Below are 20329 nucleotides of genomic sequence, written 5' to 3' on the forward strand. Positions count from 1 at the left end.
GGATGGAACTTCTAGCTGTGTGCAGAATTAGCTTGCAATACTGCATTCTACCAATGAGCCACCATGGCTCTTCAAGGTAAGGTTCAGAGGTGTTTTGGATTTCATGTGCCGATGATCAATTAGCAGGGGTCCTGACAAGGATCTTTAACATCTTTAACATCTCCTTGCAAATGGCATGTATACCATCAAAGCAGCTACCATTGTCCCAGTCCCAAAAGAAAACAGCAATTGAGTGTCTAAATGACTACAGACTTACTGCATTAACGTCTGTAGTGATGAAATGCTTTGAAAGTCTGGTTCTCCAACATCTTAGGACATGCCTCCCACCGGACTTTGACAAACATCAGTTTGCCTACAGAGGGAATAGGTCGACAGACGATGCCATAGCTACTGCTTTACATTCTGTAGCAAGCCATCTGGAGAAACCTGGAAGTTATGTCAGGATGCTTTTCATTAATTATAGCTCGGCTTTCAACACTATTCTGCTGAACATCCTTATTGAAAAGCTGACTGACTTGAATCCCCCCCCTGCATCTGTGATTGCATTAAAGACTTTCCAAGGGTTAGGGTTAGGGTTAGCTACAAACAGTGAGGGTTGGGTCTGTTTCATCCACCCCCCTGAAGCTTTGCACTGGCTTGCCACAGGGCTGTGTGCTTACCCTTACCTGTATTCACTGTACTCATACAATTGTGTATCGTCCTACCCACCCACTGCAATCATTAAGTTCGCAGATGATACCACCATAGTGGGTCTTATTACAGGTGTAGATGAAACAGCATATAGGAGGGAGGTAGAAAAACTATCCTTATGGCGTTTAGAGAACAACTTGCACCTGAACAAGTTTCAAGACAAAGGAGATGGTGCTAGACTTTTGGAGAAAAAGAGAGGAACCTGCCCGACTTTACATCGGGGGGGGGGGGAGGCTGTGTGGAGACAGTCTCCTCCTTTAAATTCCTGGGAGTCTACCTCTGTGAAGATCTTACCTGGAAAGTCAATACAACCCAGAAAGGCCCAACAGAGACTCCACTTCCTCAGGGTCTTGCAGAAGAACAGGGTAGAACAATAGCTAATGACCTTTTATTGGTCTACTGTATTGTGGTTTGGTATGCTGGCCTGACAGCCGCAGATAGGAAGATATTACAGAGGGTGGTGAGCATAGCACAAAACATCATGGGCTGTCCCCTGACACTACTAGATGACATTGCCAGGGCTTGGTGCCTTGGAAGAGTAAGGAAAATTCTCAGGGATGAATCACACCCTGGTTGGTACCTCTTTACTCTCCTACCATCAAGTAAGAGATATAGAAGTATAGCCAGCCACACCAACAGGCTAAAGAACAGCTTCTATCCATGGGCTGTCAGGCTCCTGAACAGGAACTAACTCTATGTATGATTGACTTGCGAGGCCGGTGTGTTATGCAATTAGCTCACATGGTATAACAAGATGGTGGGTTTGTTGTCACTGTGAGTTGTGGTGGGGGCACGAAGGGAGGCTCAGCCAATCTCACTGTATACATGTTATACTTTGATAATAATGGTTCATTGATTCATCATTGCCAAGAAAAACATAGGTTTGTCGCTTACTCATATGGACAATCACATGTTAATCTTGAAATATGTGTGACATTATATTGCATCCTTTTCCATTCCACTTACTTTTAAGCTGCACAATATCACCATGCAACAGCAGCTGTGGAAGGGGCAAAGGGGTCAGTGTGGCATAAAAAATGGTGTTCTCATGCAAACCAGTATCTTCTATTTCTAATGTAATGTCAAATGCATATCCCAAAGGACAGAGCTTGACACCTTTTTTCAGCACTGTGACATAAACAGTGAGAACTTACAAAACTCTGACATTGGTAAAGATAGAAGGATAGAAGACCTATAAAAATGGTCCACTCCAGCTGTGTGATCCAGGTAATTTCTTGACTGTAATTGGAGATTTGTCCACTTATGTGGTGGGCAATTCTTCCACAAATCTGATTGTGGAGACATTAAGATTGTGGGATAAAATTGTTACAAAACAGCCTTAATCAAACCCTAATCTCTTTATAAAGAGCTCTAGAAAATAAACAAGATAAGAGTTATCTAGAGTGATGGTAGCAGAAAACAAAGAGCAATTTAGATCCATCACAAATTTCTTTCCTTGCTTAGCCTAAATTACAGTGAAGCATGGTTACTTTTCCACTTTTATTACATTATCAGGATAACTCTTTCATTGCTGAAAGTTGCTTTGCAGATATTTGTTCAGAGATTGATTATCAAAGTTTAACATGATGACTATTTTTTTAACTATTTGATTTTGCTGATCCTGTGGAAGCTGAGGAAACGGATTATCTATTGTATGAATGATCTGGATTCATATTCTTTCTGGCTACCATACTTAGCCATCTGATAGAGGCATCATGTGGCAGAAATTGGGATGTGCTACTGAGCCCTGAATGAGGCAGATATGAACCTTCTCCTGAATAAAATTGTCTAGCCATTCACTTTGTTACAAATCCTTCCTTTTTGGGAAAAATGTTAGATAATATGGGATGAAATTAGCTGAAACTAGATGAAGTAGATTGTCTAAATTCTTTCCTTTCTAGATTCAGGTCTAAGCATGAAAGATAAGCAGGTCTGATTCCTCTAGTGCACGGGTGTCAAACGTGTGATGGCACGTGCCGTGTCGCAATATATTGCAACTTTTTTTTCCCATTGCCGGCAATGGGGTGGGAGCGGTTTTGGCATGATGCATCCAGAACCGCAGGCCGGCAGTTTGACACCTTTGCTCTAGTGGTTATCTTACCTCAAGTTCTGAAATATGGGAATATGTCCTTTAGGCCTTTGAGCTGTATTTGATTCCATGACCATCCTATATTGCTGAATCACCAGTGGGGATTGAGAATCAAGGCATAGTTATAATAGCTATGCTCTTATTTTAGTGAACAGGGAAAAGAGCAGTCAAGCACACAGCTTCTCCAATATGAGATACCATACCATTTGGCTATCTCTTTTGCTGTAGAAAGCTGCAAAAAAAGGCTATTCGTCAATTTGAGATGAACAATGTGGTACCAACAGTTTGTTTGCTTTTAATCCTATATTATAAACCACCCTGTGTTTCAAGAAATGGGCCTTATATAAAGATGTGTGTGAATGTACATACACAAGTGCATACATTGGGTAACTAGCATTTATCCTAGAAATCGGTTGAGGTTAACTGAAATATATTTGTTCTGTCATTCTAACTAAATTTATATCTTTGTAGATGGAAATATATAAGGAATTAGTTATGCATTCAGATTACACTTTTTTTATTCCCCCCCCCCCCACACTTATTTCAGATTACCTACAAGGCTGTTGGATCTCTAGATCCTACTGCTGACTTGTTGAACCAGAGAGGAAAAGTCTTCAAACTAAGGAATGAAACTCACCACCTCTTTGTAGGGTTATACCCAGGAACTACCTATTCATTCACCATTAAAGCCAGCACAGTAAAGGGTTTTGGACCTCCCATCACCACACGGATTGCAACTAAAATTTCAGGTATTACTATTAAGGGGAAAATGGCATGCTGAGAAAATTCAGTTTTGACTTTGAATTTAGTAGGTAGAGGGAAAATAATTAGCATTCTATCAAAGTTAAAGCAATTAGCATCTTGGGCTACATTTTTTAAAATGTGTCTATGGGGAAAATAACATGTCAGATTCCTCATAAAACAGTGATACAACCCTGTCATTTAACATCATGCACTCTAATAAGTAATAAGACATAGTGGGTGAGACTTTTCATTTTGTTTTATTTCCAGTTAAGCATTGCTTTATGAATCCATTTAATTTTAAATAGCTCAGAAATTGATCTACAATGATTCAAAACATTCCCTTTATCACTAAGCTTTGTGCAAACCAGTTTTTAATCTGCAGATGCACCTAGCAACAAAAAATCTCTATAATTTATAACTGTGTTAGTTTCCACTGTGCATTTATTTAAAATATTTTCATATTCACATATAAAGAAATTGTAGAACTGACAAGATACAACACATTGCTTCTTTTGCTTTAATACAAATAAGGTTCAATATTTATTCATTTAGATTTTGAAATCATTAATACACAATGCTGAGATTTCAAGAAATGAGCTTAATTTCTTTTGTTTACTTTACACTTTATGCTAAAACGTAATACGATTTATTTTGAGCTTAGGTCAATGCCTGAAAGGGGTCTGCTCACACAGACTGTTGTGCTGCTTTAGAAACAGTCCCTTGCAGAAGATAGCTGTAAGTTAAGATCTGAAATTGGAAAGAGAGCAAGAGATAATTAATCAAACATAAAGGAACATGGACAGAAAAATAGCAAGAAAATCAGTTCTTCCTAATTAGGTTAAAAATTCCACCAAATGTTCACTGCTACAAAAGAACAAATAGTATCAAAAAGCATTTTGTATTTGATTGCCTTCTACCTGTTGATTTCCAGAAACATAAATCTTTCTGTTGTTCCACAGCCCCATCAATGCCAGAATATGATTCTGACACCCCTCTGAATGAAACAGAGACCACCATTACAGTCATGCTGAAGCCTGCACAGTCTCGTGGTGCACCGGTCAGGTAATTTTTTTTCTATCCTTGTTTAGTCTCCTTTTTCAAAAATGCCATGACATGTGTCATTCCATATTTCTAGATTATGAAGAGGAAGAATTATAACAAAACAAATAAAGCAACAATAACACCAGTAGTTCAGGGAACCATTATACCAGAGAAAGATACCGAGCAAGTATCTCTAAAAATAAAATGCTGAGATTGATGGTGATTGCACCATCATCCAAAAGACTTTATGTTCTCTGGGGCATAAAAATGTGAAAGAATTCCCCAAAGGTACCTCTGAGAGCTAATTTAGGCATTTTGTTCTCTCTGGATTTCATAGCAGAATGAACGCTAGCATCAAGCCATATCTGCTAGTATTCATTTTTCCCTATCAAAAAGTTCCACACAAAAAATATGCACATAAAAAGTGTTATTAAAAGTTGTGGGCAAAAAGCTGTAAATTAACTTTGAAGGGACACTTAACTTTGTTGAATTGGTCCTTCAAAGCATTGCTATGTAGTTATACCCTGTTTTTGAAAGTAAGAGTTGAGAAGCTACCCTTTTTAGTTTTGACCAATTAAAATTATCCACAAATAGTTAGTCTGTGGTGTGTTCCCTATGTGGGGGAGGGAATCAGAGGAACAGGTGAACTTACACAGTGCCATTCTGAAAGCTATTTAAGGCATCCATAAGATAAAACCACTCAGATCTGTATTCCAGTTTTATGGGTGTTTTAGACCTGATGTGGACAGAATCTCTCTTGGTTATCAAGAAACACTGTTAATCCTTTTTAGGCAAGATGGTTGATAAGTTTGCAGCTTCAGAAGATCCAGGAATAAACAGATTATATGGATTTTTTTCAGATTGTTTTCTGAATGGGATATACTACTGAGATAATATTGATCACCCTGGTAGATGACCTTTAGTAGGTTTACTGGGATGGGAGTTGTGTATCTAACCTGTCCTCTATTCTTTAAGTGACCTTCAAAACACAGTATCCTTCTGTAGTGGCTTTGAAGTGAGGTGCATGATGTTATAGTTCTGTCCACCTCATCAGAACTATGATGTTTGTCCCATGATATCTTTCACTTTAAAATGAGGGAAGATGCTTGTTTGAGGTAAGAGGGAGAAAATAAATGAACAAGCTTGGTTGACCTAGAAATAGTGCAGAGAAGAGCAACAAAGATGATTAGTGGCCTGGAAGCTAAAACATTTGAAGAACAGTTCCAAGAATTGGGTATGTCTAGTTTAATGAAAAGAAGGAATAGGAGTGACATGATAGCAGCATTCCAATATCTGACGGACTGCCACAAGGAAGATGCTCCAAAACACCTGAGGGCAGGATAAGAAGTAATGGATAGAAACTAATCAAAGAGAGAACCAGCCTGTAAATAAGGAGATATTTCCTGACAAATAGAACAATCAGTGAAATGAAGTTGTGAGTGCTCCAACATTGGAGATATTTAAGAAGAGATTGGACAACCATTTGTCTGATATAGGGTTTCCTGCTCAAGGAGGAAGACCTCTGAGGTCCCCTTTCAACTCTGTTATTTTGTTATTCTGAACCCAAGTGATTTGTTATGCATAACAAATTCATATCAAGCACCAGAATATGCATTTCTTATTAAGATAACAGTAGCTGTACATCAGCTTTTCCTACTTAAGAAGAAACTCAGTAACATTTAAACATTTCAGATTCTTAATATAAAGGAAGATATTTAATCAAGTGATTATCACTTTCCCAGTGAAATTATCAGATTTATTGTGGATAGTTTAACTTTGCCTCAATAAGACCCCATGCAAATCCCACAGGATTCAAACCTCTAAACTGGTGTTTATATTAGAAATATTGTTGGTATTTCAAATCAGAATTATATGTGAGCTCCCAAATTGACTTCCTCTCATATCTTTTTAAAACAAAAGCATTTCCTGCTTCTGAGGAATACTTAAAAACAAATGTATTTCCATATTACTCATTTAATATTGGCTGAGATGATGGAAAGTAAACATTCAATTCTTACTTTGAAATATGAAACAAGAAAGCTTATTTTATCACTGGACTCTGTCATTTTTATTAAAAGTAACATATTATTTTGTGCTTATACTGTGTTTGTGTTTGTCTACTAGCAAATTATATATGGTGAACTATATATGTTGTTGAAGACCAGAACATGCTATGTTATATATCATATATCTTTCTTTTCTAATTCTGTTCTATCCTGTGATTTAAATTTTGTTTTCTCCTTTTTTATTGGACAATTTTAAAAACTAAAACCAAAATTAAGTTCCTTCCTGTAAATCAATAAGCATCTATTAGAAACTGAGTCTGTGTGAAAATCTTTCTGAAAACCTTGTTCCTTTATAGTATCATCTGTAAAAATAATTGAAATGTCAATGCAGATGTCTTCATACAAATACATACAAACATCCAATATGTGAGGTCTATTACAATGATTGTTTTTCCCCTCACATAAGTAGATTCAGTTGCAAAGTCAACATGAGCCTTTCCTTTCCCCTGATTTCTCCCCAAATTAGATTTCACATGCTCTTTCATTAAATCCACTTTCTATTCATTCTATTGGGAGATCTGTTGATCTGCTAATATTGAAACTTAATCTGTATCCTTCCTTCCTTCCTTCCTTCCTTCCTTCCTTCCTTCCTTCCTTCCTTCCTTCCTTCCTTCCTTCCTTCCTTTCTTCCTTCCTTCCTTTCTTCCTTCCTTCCCTCCTTCCACAAAATAATGTATGAAACATTCAGAACCTTCCCAGTTTTTCATCATAAAAGCTCAAAGCTCGCTCATGTTTTGTATTCATTGTTTTCCCATGTATACATATGAAGTGACTAAAACAAATTTTCAAAACATTTTTTTCTATGTGGATTCTGACCAAACACATTCAGTTTTAGGTCTCAAAATAGCTCTGTCCCATTTTTGACTTATTCATTCGCCTTACATAACAGATTAATATATTTCCCTGGATTGCATTCATTCAGAATGAATACAGAATAACAGACTTGGAAGGTCTTCTAATCTAATCCACTGCCTAAGCAGGAGACCTTATACCAGGCATGTCAAACTGCAGGCCTGCCGGCCGGATGCATTACACAAAAACTGTGGCCACCCCATTGCCAGCAATGGGGAAAAAGTCCTGATACATCGCACAATGTCACGTGACGTTGCAAGTTTCACATGCCTGCCCTATATCATTTCAAATGGTTGTCCAATCTCTTCTTAAAAACCTTCAGTGATGGAGCACTCACAACTTCTGAAGACAACTCGTTCCACTGACTAGTTGTTTTAACAATCAGGAAATTTCTTCTTAGTTCCAGTTGGTTCTCTTCTTGATTAGTTTTTATCCATTGCTGTACATTTTTCCCCAAAATACATTCTGTCATTTGATTTTTCAACTATAATTATTCACTGGAATGTAACATGCAACTATCATCAAAATATGTGTTTCTATTTTTCATATGTACCCACAATAACTCAGAAAACATCAATTCACACTTTCTGAGATATATTTTAGCCCTTTAATCCTTAATTAAGCTCATTCTGTCATTTTCCTTCATGTATTCATCAACATCATTCAACATGATCAGGCTATTTTCATTCAGCTCATTATATCCTCTACTTTCTCCTACTTTCCAGACATAATTATACCTATTTTCTTTTGTATTTATTCATTTATGTTACTGACCATTTACGCCTCTTATATTTCAAGTCAAAATCTTCCCAATACTGAAAATCTGCTGAAAGATTTTTATCTTAGCTGCCAATCATGACTTCGTGTGTTGGAATTTATTTTTTTTTAAAAAGCTTTCTTGCTAAGAAAGGTGTTCCTTATATTAGCAAACCTATTCTTATCCTTCCACGTGCAACATTTTTTTCTGATAATAACAATAGCACCATTTTCTTTTGGTACAAGAGCCTCAAAATTCAGTTCCCACCAACTAGGAAGTATATGCAGTATACTGTCCTATACAGAGGATGCAAGTATCAAATTAATTTAAAGATGAATTATCATGCTTGTTTTCTATAAGAATAATGCAAACAGGATAGGATAATCCACTAGATAATCCTCTGGTTTTGGTGTGCAAAGAGCAATGATTGTCATGGCATCATGAATCAATCTCTAGAAGCCCATTTCTTGATCATTGGAAAATCTCTAGGCATACATGTGAGAGGTTTTCCCCTCAGAATGGAACTTTACTATCTGCTTGGATAGCAGAGGAGTTGGCAAGTCAGAGTACACAAGTGAAAATACTATTTGCAAAACCAGTATGTTTTTCTATGTACAATATACAGTGTAGTATAAGAAAGAATAGAAGAAAACAAGTTTAGCCTACTATATATACCCACGTATAAGCTGAGAATTTCAGTTTCCAGATGTACCCTAAAATTGTTTGGGCTTATCCAAGAGTACATGTTGTTTTTGTCAGCTTCGTAAAATACCTGTCTGTTCTGTATACATTTATATATAAGCCCATGCATGAATAACCAGACTCTCACATTTGTAATCAAAATATTTTAACCAAAATGCACCCTCCTCAATAAGCTGATTCTGAAAATTAAAACATGAAAATTTGAGAAGTGCTGTATTTGCAAGTAGTGAATTTTTCATGGTACTTTGGTTACCTGGAACAAATTCATTCTATGCTTTTGACCTAAACACAAAGAAAGAGATGACTAAGTTCCCTTTTTCCCCCTGTATATTATTGAGACATTTCAAGACTTAATTATATCACAGGTATATAAATTATGGAAACATGTTAATGCTCCCATGATTAAAATTATAGAGGCCCTAATTGAAAAAGCATAAACTGAAATGAGGAATTCCTAATTATAGTTTGCTTTGAGATATTAATTTTCCTCCATAATGAATGGATAATTCTTCAAACAAGAAAAGGAGACTATTGCATTAATGTGTTAACCGAAGATAGAATCACAGAATTGCCATAAATGCATAGTGAAGATACAAAAGAAACTAATTAGAGTGTAAGTGTAGAACACCAAGAGTTCTTTTGTCTATAGGAACTCGTTAACTAAAAAAAAATACAGTAGGTTTATGTGGATTCTTGTGAACTTTGGGAATAACAAAATATATAGAATATTTTGTAAGTACCTCTCATGGGCTTATGCTAAGCTAATGGCAAAATTTTTAAATAGCAAAATTCTACCAAGTTAATAATAGGATCTTTGGTAAAAACCAGATTTCAATTACTTTGTAATTCTTGTCATCCAAAATATCCTTTTCCAAAAGTAAAATTCAAAGACAACAAAGTTCTGTCATTGAGCTTTTCTGATAGTAGTTTTTGTAGCGATATGTTACAACTGTTGTCACTAGGATGTACGGTATCTGCAATTTAACATTTGTCAAGATTTATCATCTTGCTCTCAAACTGAAGCCATCTCTTTATTTTATGGTCACAGTTCAAGATTTCTATGAATTTTTTAACTTAAGAAAATGAAGTATGTTACCTCTTCAACTTTTTTGCATTGGGTTGGGATTGCCCATTAACATAATTGCTTAACAAGTGGCTGGCCATATAAATTGGGTAATTAAATAAATAATCATTTTTAATATTCACCATACTGGCTTTGGCCTCTCTTCTTTCATCTTCAGCAAGAGATTTTTTTAAGGACTTCCTTATCTCCATCCATCAAAAGATCTCTGGGACTGTTAATATTTCTCCTAGCAATTTTAACTCCATTGTCTATTTCTTTTAGTTAAGGATTTCTTTTGTACAAAGGATTAAAGGGTCATGAAAATACAAGGTGATGGTAATAACCTTGGCACATTCCGTTGTTTCATATTCTATATTAAAAACCATACAGAACAGTTTAAATAAAATTTTCATTATCTTGAGCCTAATCTCTAACAGAGTTTGGCTCATTGAAATGTGTACACTTAATACTCATTAGATTACAGCTGGAAATTTTCTGACTTTATCTTAAATTTGGCATATACAGCTCTAATTTGTGCATGCAGGATATTTTAAATTCCTGGGGTTAATTACAATTAGGGCTTTGATCCTGAATCCAATTAAGAGTGAGGCATTGTTTTAACTTACCAAGGCAGAACAGAAGTAACTAAGAGGTCTCCTTGATTTTCCATCTCTGATAACGTGGTTTGGAATCTCAGCACATAGGAAAAGTTAATGTGCACAGGGTCTTAAGACAAAAAGAGAGCAAAGTACTATATTTTAGAATAGAATATAGCTGGAAGGGACCTTGGAGGTCCCCTGCTCAAGCAGGAGAACCTATACCATTTCAGACAAGTGACTGTCCAGTCTCTTCTTAAAAACCTCCAGTGATGGAATGCCCACGATTTCTGAAGGCAACTGTTGCACTGGTTAATTGTCCTCACTGTTAGGAAGTTTTTCCTTAATTCCAGGTTGCTTCTCTCTTTCCAACCATTGTTTCTTGTCCTGCCTTCTAGTGCTTTGGAGAATAATTTGACTCCTCTTCTTTGTGGCAGCCCCTCAGATACTGGAATACTGCTATCATGTCACCCCCATTTCTTCTTTTCTTTAGATTAGCCAAACCCAATTCCTGAACCATTCTTCATATGTTTTAGTCTCCAGGCCCCTGATCATCTTAATTGCTCTTCTGTGAACTCTTTCCAAAGTCTCGACATCTTTTTTGTAGTATGGTGACCAAAATTGATTGCAGTATTCCAGATGTGATCTTACTAGGATTTTATAAAGTGGTACTAATACTTTACATGATCTTGATTCTATTGTATTAGCTTTTTTGGCTGCTGCTGCACACATATTCAAGTGATCACCCACTAGAACTCTAAGGTCCCATTCACAGTTACTGTTTTTGAGCCAGGTTTTGCTTAATCTGTACTTGTACTTTGGTTTTTCCTGCTCAGGTGTAAAACCTTGCTTTTCTCCACATTAAATCTCATTTTGTTGGACAGGGTCCATTGTTCAAGTTTGTCAAGATCTTTTTGGATCCTGAGCTTGTCTTCTGAGGTATTGGCTATTCCTGCCAGTTTAGTGGCATCTGCAAATTTGATGAGTTCCCCTTCTATTCCCTCATCTAAATCTTTTATGAAGATATGGAAGATTTTGGTGTCTTCTAATATAAAAATGCCTTAGTGGATCAAGGAACATTGAATTAAGATACTGATGCATTTTCAAATCAGAATAAGCAATAAAATACTAAAGAGAAATGTAGCACAGTTGCTACCCCTTGTAGGTTCTGATGAATTCATGTGAAAAACAGGAATGAACTCTATTATGATAGTTGCAGGCTTTGTGATCATAATTCAGACAGCTATATATAATTCTTTTTTATGTTAAGGCTACATTGACAGAAATTTGCAAGTCTGGAAGTACAAACCTCTCGCTGACTCTTTTTACATTCTGAGAAGTTAGGGAAGATGTTTTCTTAGTTTCTTTCTCTGATTGTTATGCAGCTACAGGATTCTCCTCCCCCCTCCCCGCATCTGATTGTTCTCTAGGCAGTATCATTTTCACATACCATTGCAGAAATCATAGCCATGAAATTGTTCCAGATATTGTGCTTGCTTGCTTGCTTATTTGTTTGTTTGTTTGTTTGTTTGTTTGTTTGTTTGTTCGTTCATCCTATGGCATTCAATGTCAGAGAAATCAGAAAATGCTAGACACAATGCAGACCTGACAACCTAGATTGTGTTTGCATTCTGTTTGGCACTTGAACTCCCATGCTTGGTATATCAATGGTGGTGGCAAATTAGCTTTACACCAGCTAACTAGTGGCACTTGGGTTTCTGGCTCTTCTGGGCTCCTCTGCTAGTCTTGCCTTGCCTTGTGTCATGTTGCCTCACATCCAGCCAGTTCCAGTACTGGCTAAATATATAATAACACAGGACTCCATTGCACATGTGAATGCAGCTAGGTTTTTCCCACCAAGGTGGTACCCATTTATCTACTTGCAATTTGTTTTTAAACTGCTGGGTGGTCAGGAGTCAGAGAATGAGCAATGAGAGTGCACTGGGTCTTGTGAAGCCAGGATCAAACTGGTGGAGTGCAGACCATTTCTGGCCAGTAGTTTCAGCATCATTAAGCCACTGGGCCACTGTGTCTCCTTTCATATCATTGTTAATATAGTTGTACAATTTATTAGAAAAAAAACTGATGTAACCCAGGCTTTGAAATATAGTCAGCTCTTTATGATTACATGTATTACAATCTATATTTGATGAGGATTAACTTTATTCTTAAGAAAAAACAAGATTATTTTTGGATTAAAGAACATACAGATAGGAACATGGGTGTGTATATGTGTGTTTTTCTTCTTTAGTAAAATAACAAAGAAAATCTATTGCTGTTATTTCTAAATAATTCTATAACATGGAATGAAAAGTGTGGCTGTTTTTCCTTTGTTTAAATTGCACATCACTTCAAAAATTTTCAGTAACACTGTATGATTAATTAAACTTATTTCTTGGAAGCATCAGACATCCACTGAATGTTAAACATTTACAAAATATGTTGATGATGCCTTGAACGCGACATGAGTTAATCCTTCAGTCTCTCCTGTCTGAGCATGGGGTTGGACTAGATGACCTCCAAGGTCCCTTCCAACTTTATTATTATTATGAATGGAATCCCGACAGGCAAAGCATCTCTCTCTCTCTCTCTCTCTCTCTCTCTCTCTCTCTCTCTCTCTCTCTCTCTCTCTCTCTCTCTCTCTCTCTCTCTCTCTCTCTCTCTCTCTCTCTCTCTCTCTCTCAGTTACTTTTTCAGCATGGTCATAAATTCAAACAGTCATTAAACAAGACAGTCAATAAACTAGGACTACTTGTATTTTTTTCAAATTCTTACATTCAATTTCTTGCCATTCTACTACTTTGAGGACAGACCCACTGCCCAGAGTCTAGGGCTTGGTAAATTGTAACCCAGGGACCAGGAGGTATAATAATGAGGTGTTGTGATTATAGTTCTTATAATACCTTACTTGACTCTTTAACCTTTTTCTAACTTGGCTTCTCAACCATGTCAACCATTTAATTTATTGCAATCAAAGTAGTTCTGTTAAAGGTTTCAATGTAATTTCACAAGTTATAAATTCACGTAGGGATGTAGATTTTGCTGCAGCTTCAAAATGTTTAATTGTATCACAATAACCCTTACACAACAACTGAAGGAGGATTCAGTTGAATGTGCTTATAAGCCTTTCAGAATTCAACAAAACTTTGCTGTACCTTTTCTTTCTGTTCCTCATTCCAATTAATTTGGGTCATTATTTGGACTTAAAATATGGAAACCAGTTGGCAGGAGCATCTGAAAATGGAATTATAAAGGTCATCACAGCCCCAATTCACACTGTGAAGCCACATATTTAATCTGGTTTTTACCTCACAGCAAGTAGTGTGCAAGCTAAAGATGAAAGACATCAACTGCAGTCATTTGTCATGGTCAGATTACTATCTGGTTACTTTGGGACTCACAGCTACCACTGTCCTTCTTATAGGGTGTGGGGCCATTAAGATAATTTATCCCAGGCACCTTATGGATCCAGTTAGTTTCCACCATACACTTGGGAAATTTCTCAGTGATGTAGTAGACAGTTGTGTGTGTTGCTTAGCTGAGTACTATAGCAGGGAGACAGCAAAAGTGCTCAACAGGAGTACTGCCAAGTGACAATTCAGTTCAGGCAGACATCATAGCAGTAAAATTATAATACTTTTCTTCACATATTACATTAGTAGAATGTTGGTCAGCAGTATTATTTAGTGCAACTCTTAGGATTTTTCTACAGTAGTGTAAATGCAGACACTTGGACTCTCTACCTGATATCCATTTTTTTAATTGCTAATACTCTCTTGAATTAAATTGTTTTTCTTACACCAAAAAGTTGTTTGTTCCTATCCCATTAAATGTTCCTGGTCTTTTTCAGTGTCTACCAGCTTGTTGTAAAAGAAGAACGGCCACAGAAATCACGAAGAGCTGCAGACATCATTGAATGTTTCTCTGTTCCAATGAGCTACAAAAATGCTTCAAGTCTTGACTCCCCCCATTACTTTGCAGCTGAGTTGAAGCCAGTCAATCTTCCAGTTACACAGCCTTTCACAGTGGGAGACAACAAAACCTACAATGGCTATTGGAATGCTCCACTTTCACCATTGAAAAGCTACAGCATTTACTTTCAGGCTCTTAGTAAAGCAAATGGGGTAAGTGCATCATGAGCAAAATTCAGTCAATTTAACAATAAATCCCCTGGATCTTTTTTTTTTAAAAAAAAAACAAGTGTGCCAAACCATGGGATTGTTTAATATTTGAAAGTAAGCATGTTGTATTATGACAAGTATACCCAAAGTGTATAACACATTTGTTTGAAGTTGGAGGAATTAAAATGATTGTCACTTTAATATTCATTGCAACATATGTATTAGCTTGTTTGCAGTAGAAAACCAAGTAGGAAACTTGAGCAAGATCTCTTTGATGTAAGAGAAAAAAGATTCCTCCCACCCTGCCTCTATAATCCTGCTCAAAATCTGTGGGAGGGAGGGAGACAGACATTCTTTCAATGAACTAAAGAGTAAACCAAAAATGCACAAGAGAGATTTCCCAGGGGTACCATTGTTGGTGGAAGGTGAAAATCTCCACTAAAGTTTTCTGTAAAGGTTAGGGAGAAGGAAGGATGCACATATGTGTGTAGTTGTTATTTATATTCTTGTTTGAAGACTTGCATCCTCCAACTCATAAGTAATGACAGCTCAAGAGCTGATATAATTCCAAATCATGCAGATAAAGAAAAAAAAACAAGTTTGCACTTCAATCTGTAATTATTTAATAAGAGGTGCCAGTCCAAACTGCTTCCAGCTATCCGTTTTCCTCCCATCAACTTCACTTTATAAACATTGCTTCGCATAGAAATGATGCATTTAAAAAACCCTCTTTATTTGATTGTACTGTAAATCTAAGATGTTTTCCTAGTAAATAGCATCTTCTATTTTCAATACAATTTCAGATTAGCGTCTTTTAATGATATTTGTATCTATTTATCAATGCCTGGCTCTTCCTCTTCCCATGGTATTTTAATTAAATATGAATTAGTCACAGTAAAAATGAAATTTCAATGTTGATTTTGTCTTCAGGAGAAATATTTACATCAGGTAGTATAAACAGAATGATTTAATTGGATAAAAATTGTAATCTCACTTGTGTCTTCATTTCTAATTATTGCTTTCTGTCCTTGATAATGTTCTTGGATTTTCTTCTGAGGTTGGAGTACAGAATTCAGAATATTAAGACACCCTCAACAACCATAGAGAAAATTCTCAGAAAAAAATTAAATAAAACTATGTGAGAAAAGGCAAGATATAAATGCTTAATATTTTAAATAAATCAATGGAATTAAATGCATACATGAATAATTGTTGAAACCTTGTAAGATTATCAAATCTTGTGAGATTGTTATGTTTACATCTAAAATATTGGTCATAAAAGCTAAGCTTTTGAGAAATGCTAATGGTGAGATTGTCAAAAACTTAAATCCCTGAATTCCACCCACTTGGCAGGGGTTGTGGAATTTTAAATAAGGTACCAGGAGCTGTATATTTCTATTCTGTCAACATTCCTGTGCATTGTTGCACAATCTCATTGAATCATGAACCAGTTGTATTTTCTCTATACAAATTTTTGCTTTCCGCTCTCCTTTACACCCAACTCTGACATATTTCATTTAAGCATCTGGCTTTTGACAAGTGCATAAAGTGAAAAATCACACATTCCAGTAAACAGGTGGTTTGTATTATATAATGAAAGAATATTCAGTTTCACACTTGTTTTATTTAGACTATCTTTGGATGGAGATCCAGAAAATTCAACTCCTGTGTGACAGCCTCGAGACTAGAACACATTTTGGCATATTACACCAAAAATGGCACATTGTGCAACAAATCCAAAGAACAGAGTTTGCTGCCTAAGCAGCAGGTTGGACTAGATGACCTCCAAGATACCTTCCAACATTATTGTTGTTGTTGTTGTTGTTGTTGTATTAAATGGCTGATCTAAGTTGGCTACAATTTAACAGACATAATATATAAATATCTATTGTGTCATTTTCAATGTAACAACACTTATGTCAAGTTTCCGACAGATGAGCTCTTGAAAGAACTCTGAGGCATTGTTTACCTTAAAAGTCTTTTATTAGAGCCCTAAAACATCGGCAATGCTTGTGAGAAGCTGGAATCTGAATTTCCCTCCCCTTAGCACAATAATATTAAACACAATTCTCCTCCTTTAGTTGCTGTCATTAATCACATTCTCCAATTAGTTTGAAGGGTCAGTTCTCCCTTCTTAGCGTAAACCCCCCCCCCCAGTTCTTTCTTATGTTTCTTGTTACATTCAAGCTTGAAACTATTCTGCTACTGTTGTTTAGTCTAACTAATTTCTCATACATTCTTCCTTCCCCCTCCCTTCTTCAACTAACTTTAACTCTAAAAGTGATACACAAGTAGAAATATGAAATAGCTGCTTCTTCATCTTTTGTCAAAGAAAGAACATCCGATGTTAGCAGCGTTGACAACTTAGCTATTGAGAGAAGAGACTGAAGGGTTACAGTACAGCTTACGTGGCCCCAAACTAGAGCTCTAACATGCAAAAAACATTTTTCTTTAAAAAGAAAAAAAATAAAATTTAAATTTATTCCAAAGGAAATGTTATTGAAGTTTTAGAACATAGTATAAATTAACATCTAGAGCAGGTGTGTCAAACTGCCGGCCCGTGGTCCAGTTGCATCATGCGGAGGCCACACCCACCTCAGCTCTGGCAATGCAAAGAAAAGTTGTGATATATCACAACATGTCACGTGATGTGTCGAGTTCGACACCTGTAATCTAGAGGAAAACACACATGTATTTTTAGAAAGAATAGGAAATCATAGTAGACGCCTCATTATTATCCAAGCCTAATTTGTAGTAAAAGGATATCAGATGACAAGACGGCATACCTCTTATTAGTCATAATATAGAATTTAAGCAGACCTTGCCATAGTGCAGGAATGATTCTAGGAAGAAGACAGAATTTAATTCAAACTGAAACTAATAAGTAACGTGGTCTGGCAATACTGAGTGTTCAGATGTCAGGCATTGATCTATCCCTGTCCTTTATTGCATGTGTCACAAACTAATACAAATATAGCTGTATAACATACTAATGCTATAGCATTATTACAAGTCCCAGGTATCAGTACCGAAACACAAAGCTGAGGTATTTTTTTTCCCTATAAAGCAGTGGAAACAATATTGGAATAAAGTAATTTTCCCCACCCAAAATCTGCAGCTTAACTTATTGTTAAGCATAGCAGTGTGGATTGTCCTTAGCAGGATTGCATGTCCTCCTTGTGCAACCATATCTTTAAAGAAAAATAAATAAACAAAGGATGAGGGGACTCTCTAGAGGGCAATATATTCAATGTGTGAGAGGCGAACAGCAACTCTGCACAATTGCCAAATGTGCCCAGAAAACAATTTCACTTCTGTGACAGTTGGGTTTGGGACTTATCAGAGCATTCCTGTCATGAGCTCTGGAGGTCTGATACCAGAATGTGGGTTATGTTTTTCCAAAATTTAGTGTAATTTGAAGCAAAAGAACATAAATAGAAAAATAAAGCCCTGATATAGGCATTTTATCACTGGAAACTAGAACTGTCAATCAGAAAACTCTGCCTCCACCCATGCATTTGACTGAACTTTTATTTTTTGATGGAAGTTTGGATGAGTTTGTGGCATGTTCAAATTATGAGTGTTGACCCGGAATTAGGGGACAGTATAGGAACGCGGTGGCTCAGTGGGTTAGGACGCTGAGCTTGTTGATTGGAAGGTCGGCAGTTTGACGGGTCGAATCCCGACTGCCGCATAACAGATTGAGCGGCTGTTACTCGTCCCAGCTTCTGCCAACCTAGCAGTTCGAAAGCACGTAAAAATGCAAGTAGAAGAATAGGGACCACTACGGTGGGAAGGTAACAGCATTCCGTGTGCCTTTGGCGTCTAGTCATGCTGGCCACATGACCACGGAGACGTCCTCGGACAAGTGCTGGCTCTTCGGCTTTGAAACGGAGATGAGCACCAGCCCCTAGAGTCGGAAACGACTAGCACGCATGTGCGGGGGAACCTTTAAATTTACCTTATAGGAAATATTAATTGTGAATGTGCAGATGGCCCTGCTGTCTTTGGGCACTTGCAAAGTCCTGGATGCAGGGTCATGAAAGGCCAGTAAAAAAACACCCAATGTCCTAACCCACCTGAGAACATACAATATCTTTAGGGAAACACCCAAAAGGGAACAAGTTTAGCTACTTCTGCTCTCTTTACAGTATGCCAGACTTACTGGGTGAAATCTTTATTATATGTGTGTCAGCTGTGCTGGATGGCTTGCTTATGTAACCAGAAAGAATAAATACAAGGATTTCTTCTCATTCACAGTTGCTCTCTTTTAGAGGAGCCCATCTTTGTTCAGCTGAATAAAAATGTAAAACTTGAAGGTAACTTCTGGTTTCCTGTATTTTTTTATCAAGCAAAACCTCAGAACCTGCATACCATGAGGTTAAAATGTTTTTAACCTCTCCTACTCTCCTACAGATTGTTTACTCTTAGACTTGGAAGAAGTTTTGAATATTTCTGAAGTGGGAAATAGTACCTTTTTAAAAAATTAATCTGATAGAGTTGCCCTTTTGTGTTAGTCAGCTGGTAGAAATGATAGCATTAGGACAGTCTACTTAAAGAAGTATTCTGGGAGCAAGAAATATACCATATGATATACAATAATACTGGTCTCACCAGATGTAGAATCATGTGTTTAGCTTATCCCACCAGAAAATATATTTGCTATAATAAAGTATTGTTCTATTTTTTTTAGAATTATTATTGAAATATAAGATGAAAATTGTAAATATATAATGCTATATTAATGCTTGCAAAATGTGCACAAAATAACCATATTGATAGAACCCTATTATATACAATAATTTATACAAGCAAAATGTGCAAAAAAATAGCTACATTAATAAAGCTATATTATATACAATAATTTATTCAAAATCTGGTATTTGGAGACACATGTTTTACAATGTAAAACAGAGGAAGAAACAACATTTGTAGTTTATTACCACCCAACAAATATTTCTTTTTCAGAACCATAAAGACAAATTGCAAGGTACAACTGGATTACCGGTATATATCATTTGGATATGAATTGTGTGTTCTTAAATTTGCATAAACAATTTTTTGGAACAAAAGGTATCTAGATGAGTCTAAATCAAATCTGTATGGTTTGCAAAATTTTCCTATACTTTTATATTCTAACAATTGATTTGAAATGATTTGTAACTGTCCTTAATTCTTCTGTACAGCTTAATTTTTTTTCCAAGTTTTATATTCTTATGCTAGGCATATCTTTTTTCAAATATGCATTTCCTTGTATATATTTGTAAACGTGTGTGACTAGAGTATGATGAACACTAGAGGACTCTATTTATACCTGTGTATTTTTGTCCTTTTTGCAGATTGCACCATTTCCCTTTCACTAATGTGCATATTGAATTTAATTTATATCCCCAATCTATTCCCTGACAATGGAACTCAGGTTTTATGCACAGTGGTATCAATTTGCATTTAGTAGGGCTGAATACTCTTCAAAAGTGATTTGAAATGCTTCAAGTCTCATGCAGAAATAGCATTTCTTTTCTGTTCATTAAAGTAACCCGATCTTTTTTTCAGGTTTTCATATAAGCATGAAAAAAATGATACCCTTTAAGGAATTCATCATCAAAGT

General features: G+C 36.3%; 1 protein-coding gene across 1 annotated transcript in view; it reads left to right on the top strand.

Moving 5' to 3' along the window:
• The window catches only part of PTPRT (protein tyrosine phosphatase receptor type T), a gene marked incomplete at both ends in the record, with an annotated part of 698891 nt that overhangs the window by 539145 nt on the left and 139417 nt on the right, over window positions 1-20329 (top strand). Inside the window, 3 exons of the mRNA XM_081322609.1 lie at window positions 3327-3528; window positions 4483-4585; window positions 14451-14724. Coding sequence (XP_081178735.1) covers window positions 3327-3528; window positions 4483-4585; window positions 14451-14724 — 579 coding nt within the window. The remainder of the gene's footprint in view (window positions 1-3326; window positions 3529-4482; window positions 4586-14450; window positions 14725-20329) is intronic.

Source organism: Vipera berus (genome assembly GCF_964194415.1).
Source record: "Vipera berus genome assembly, chromosome: 3".
NCBI classification, from domain to species: Eukaryota; Metazoa; Chordata; class Lepidosauria; order Squamata; family Viperidae; genus Vipera; species Vipera berus.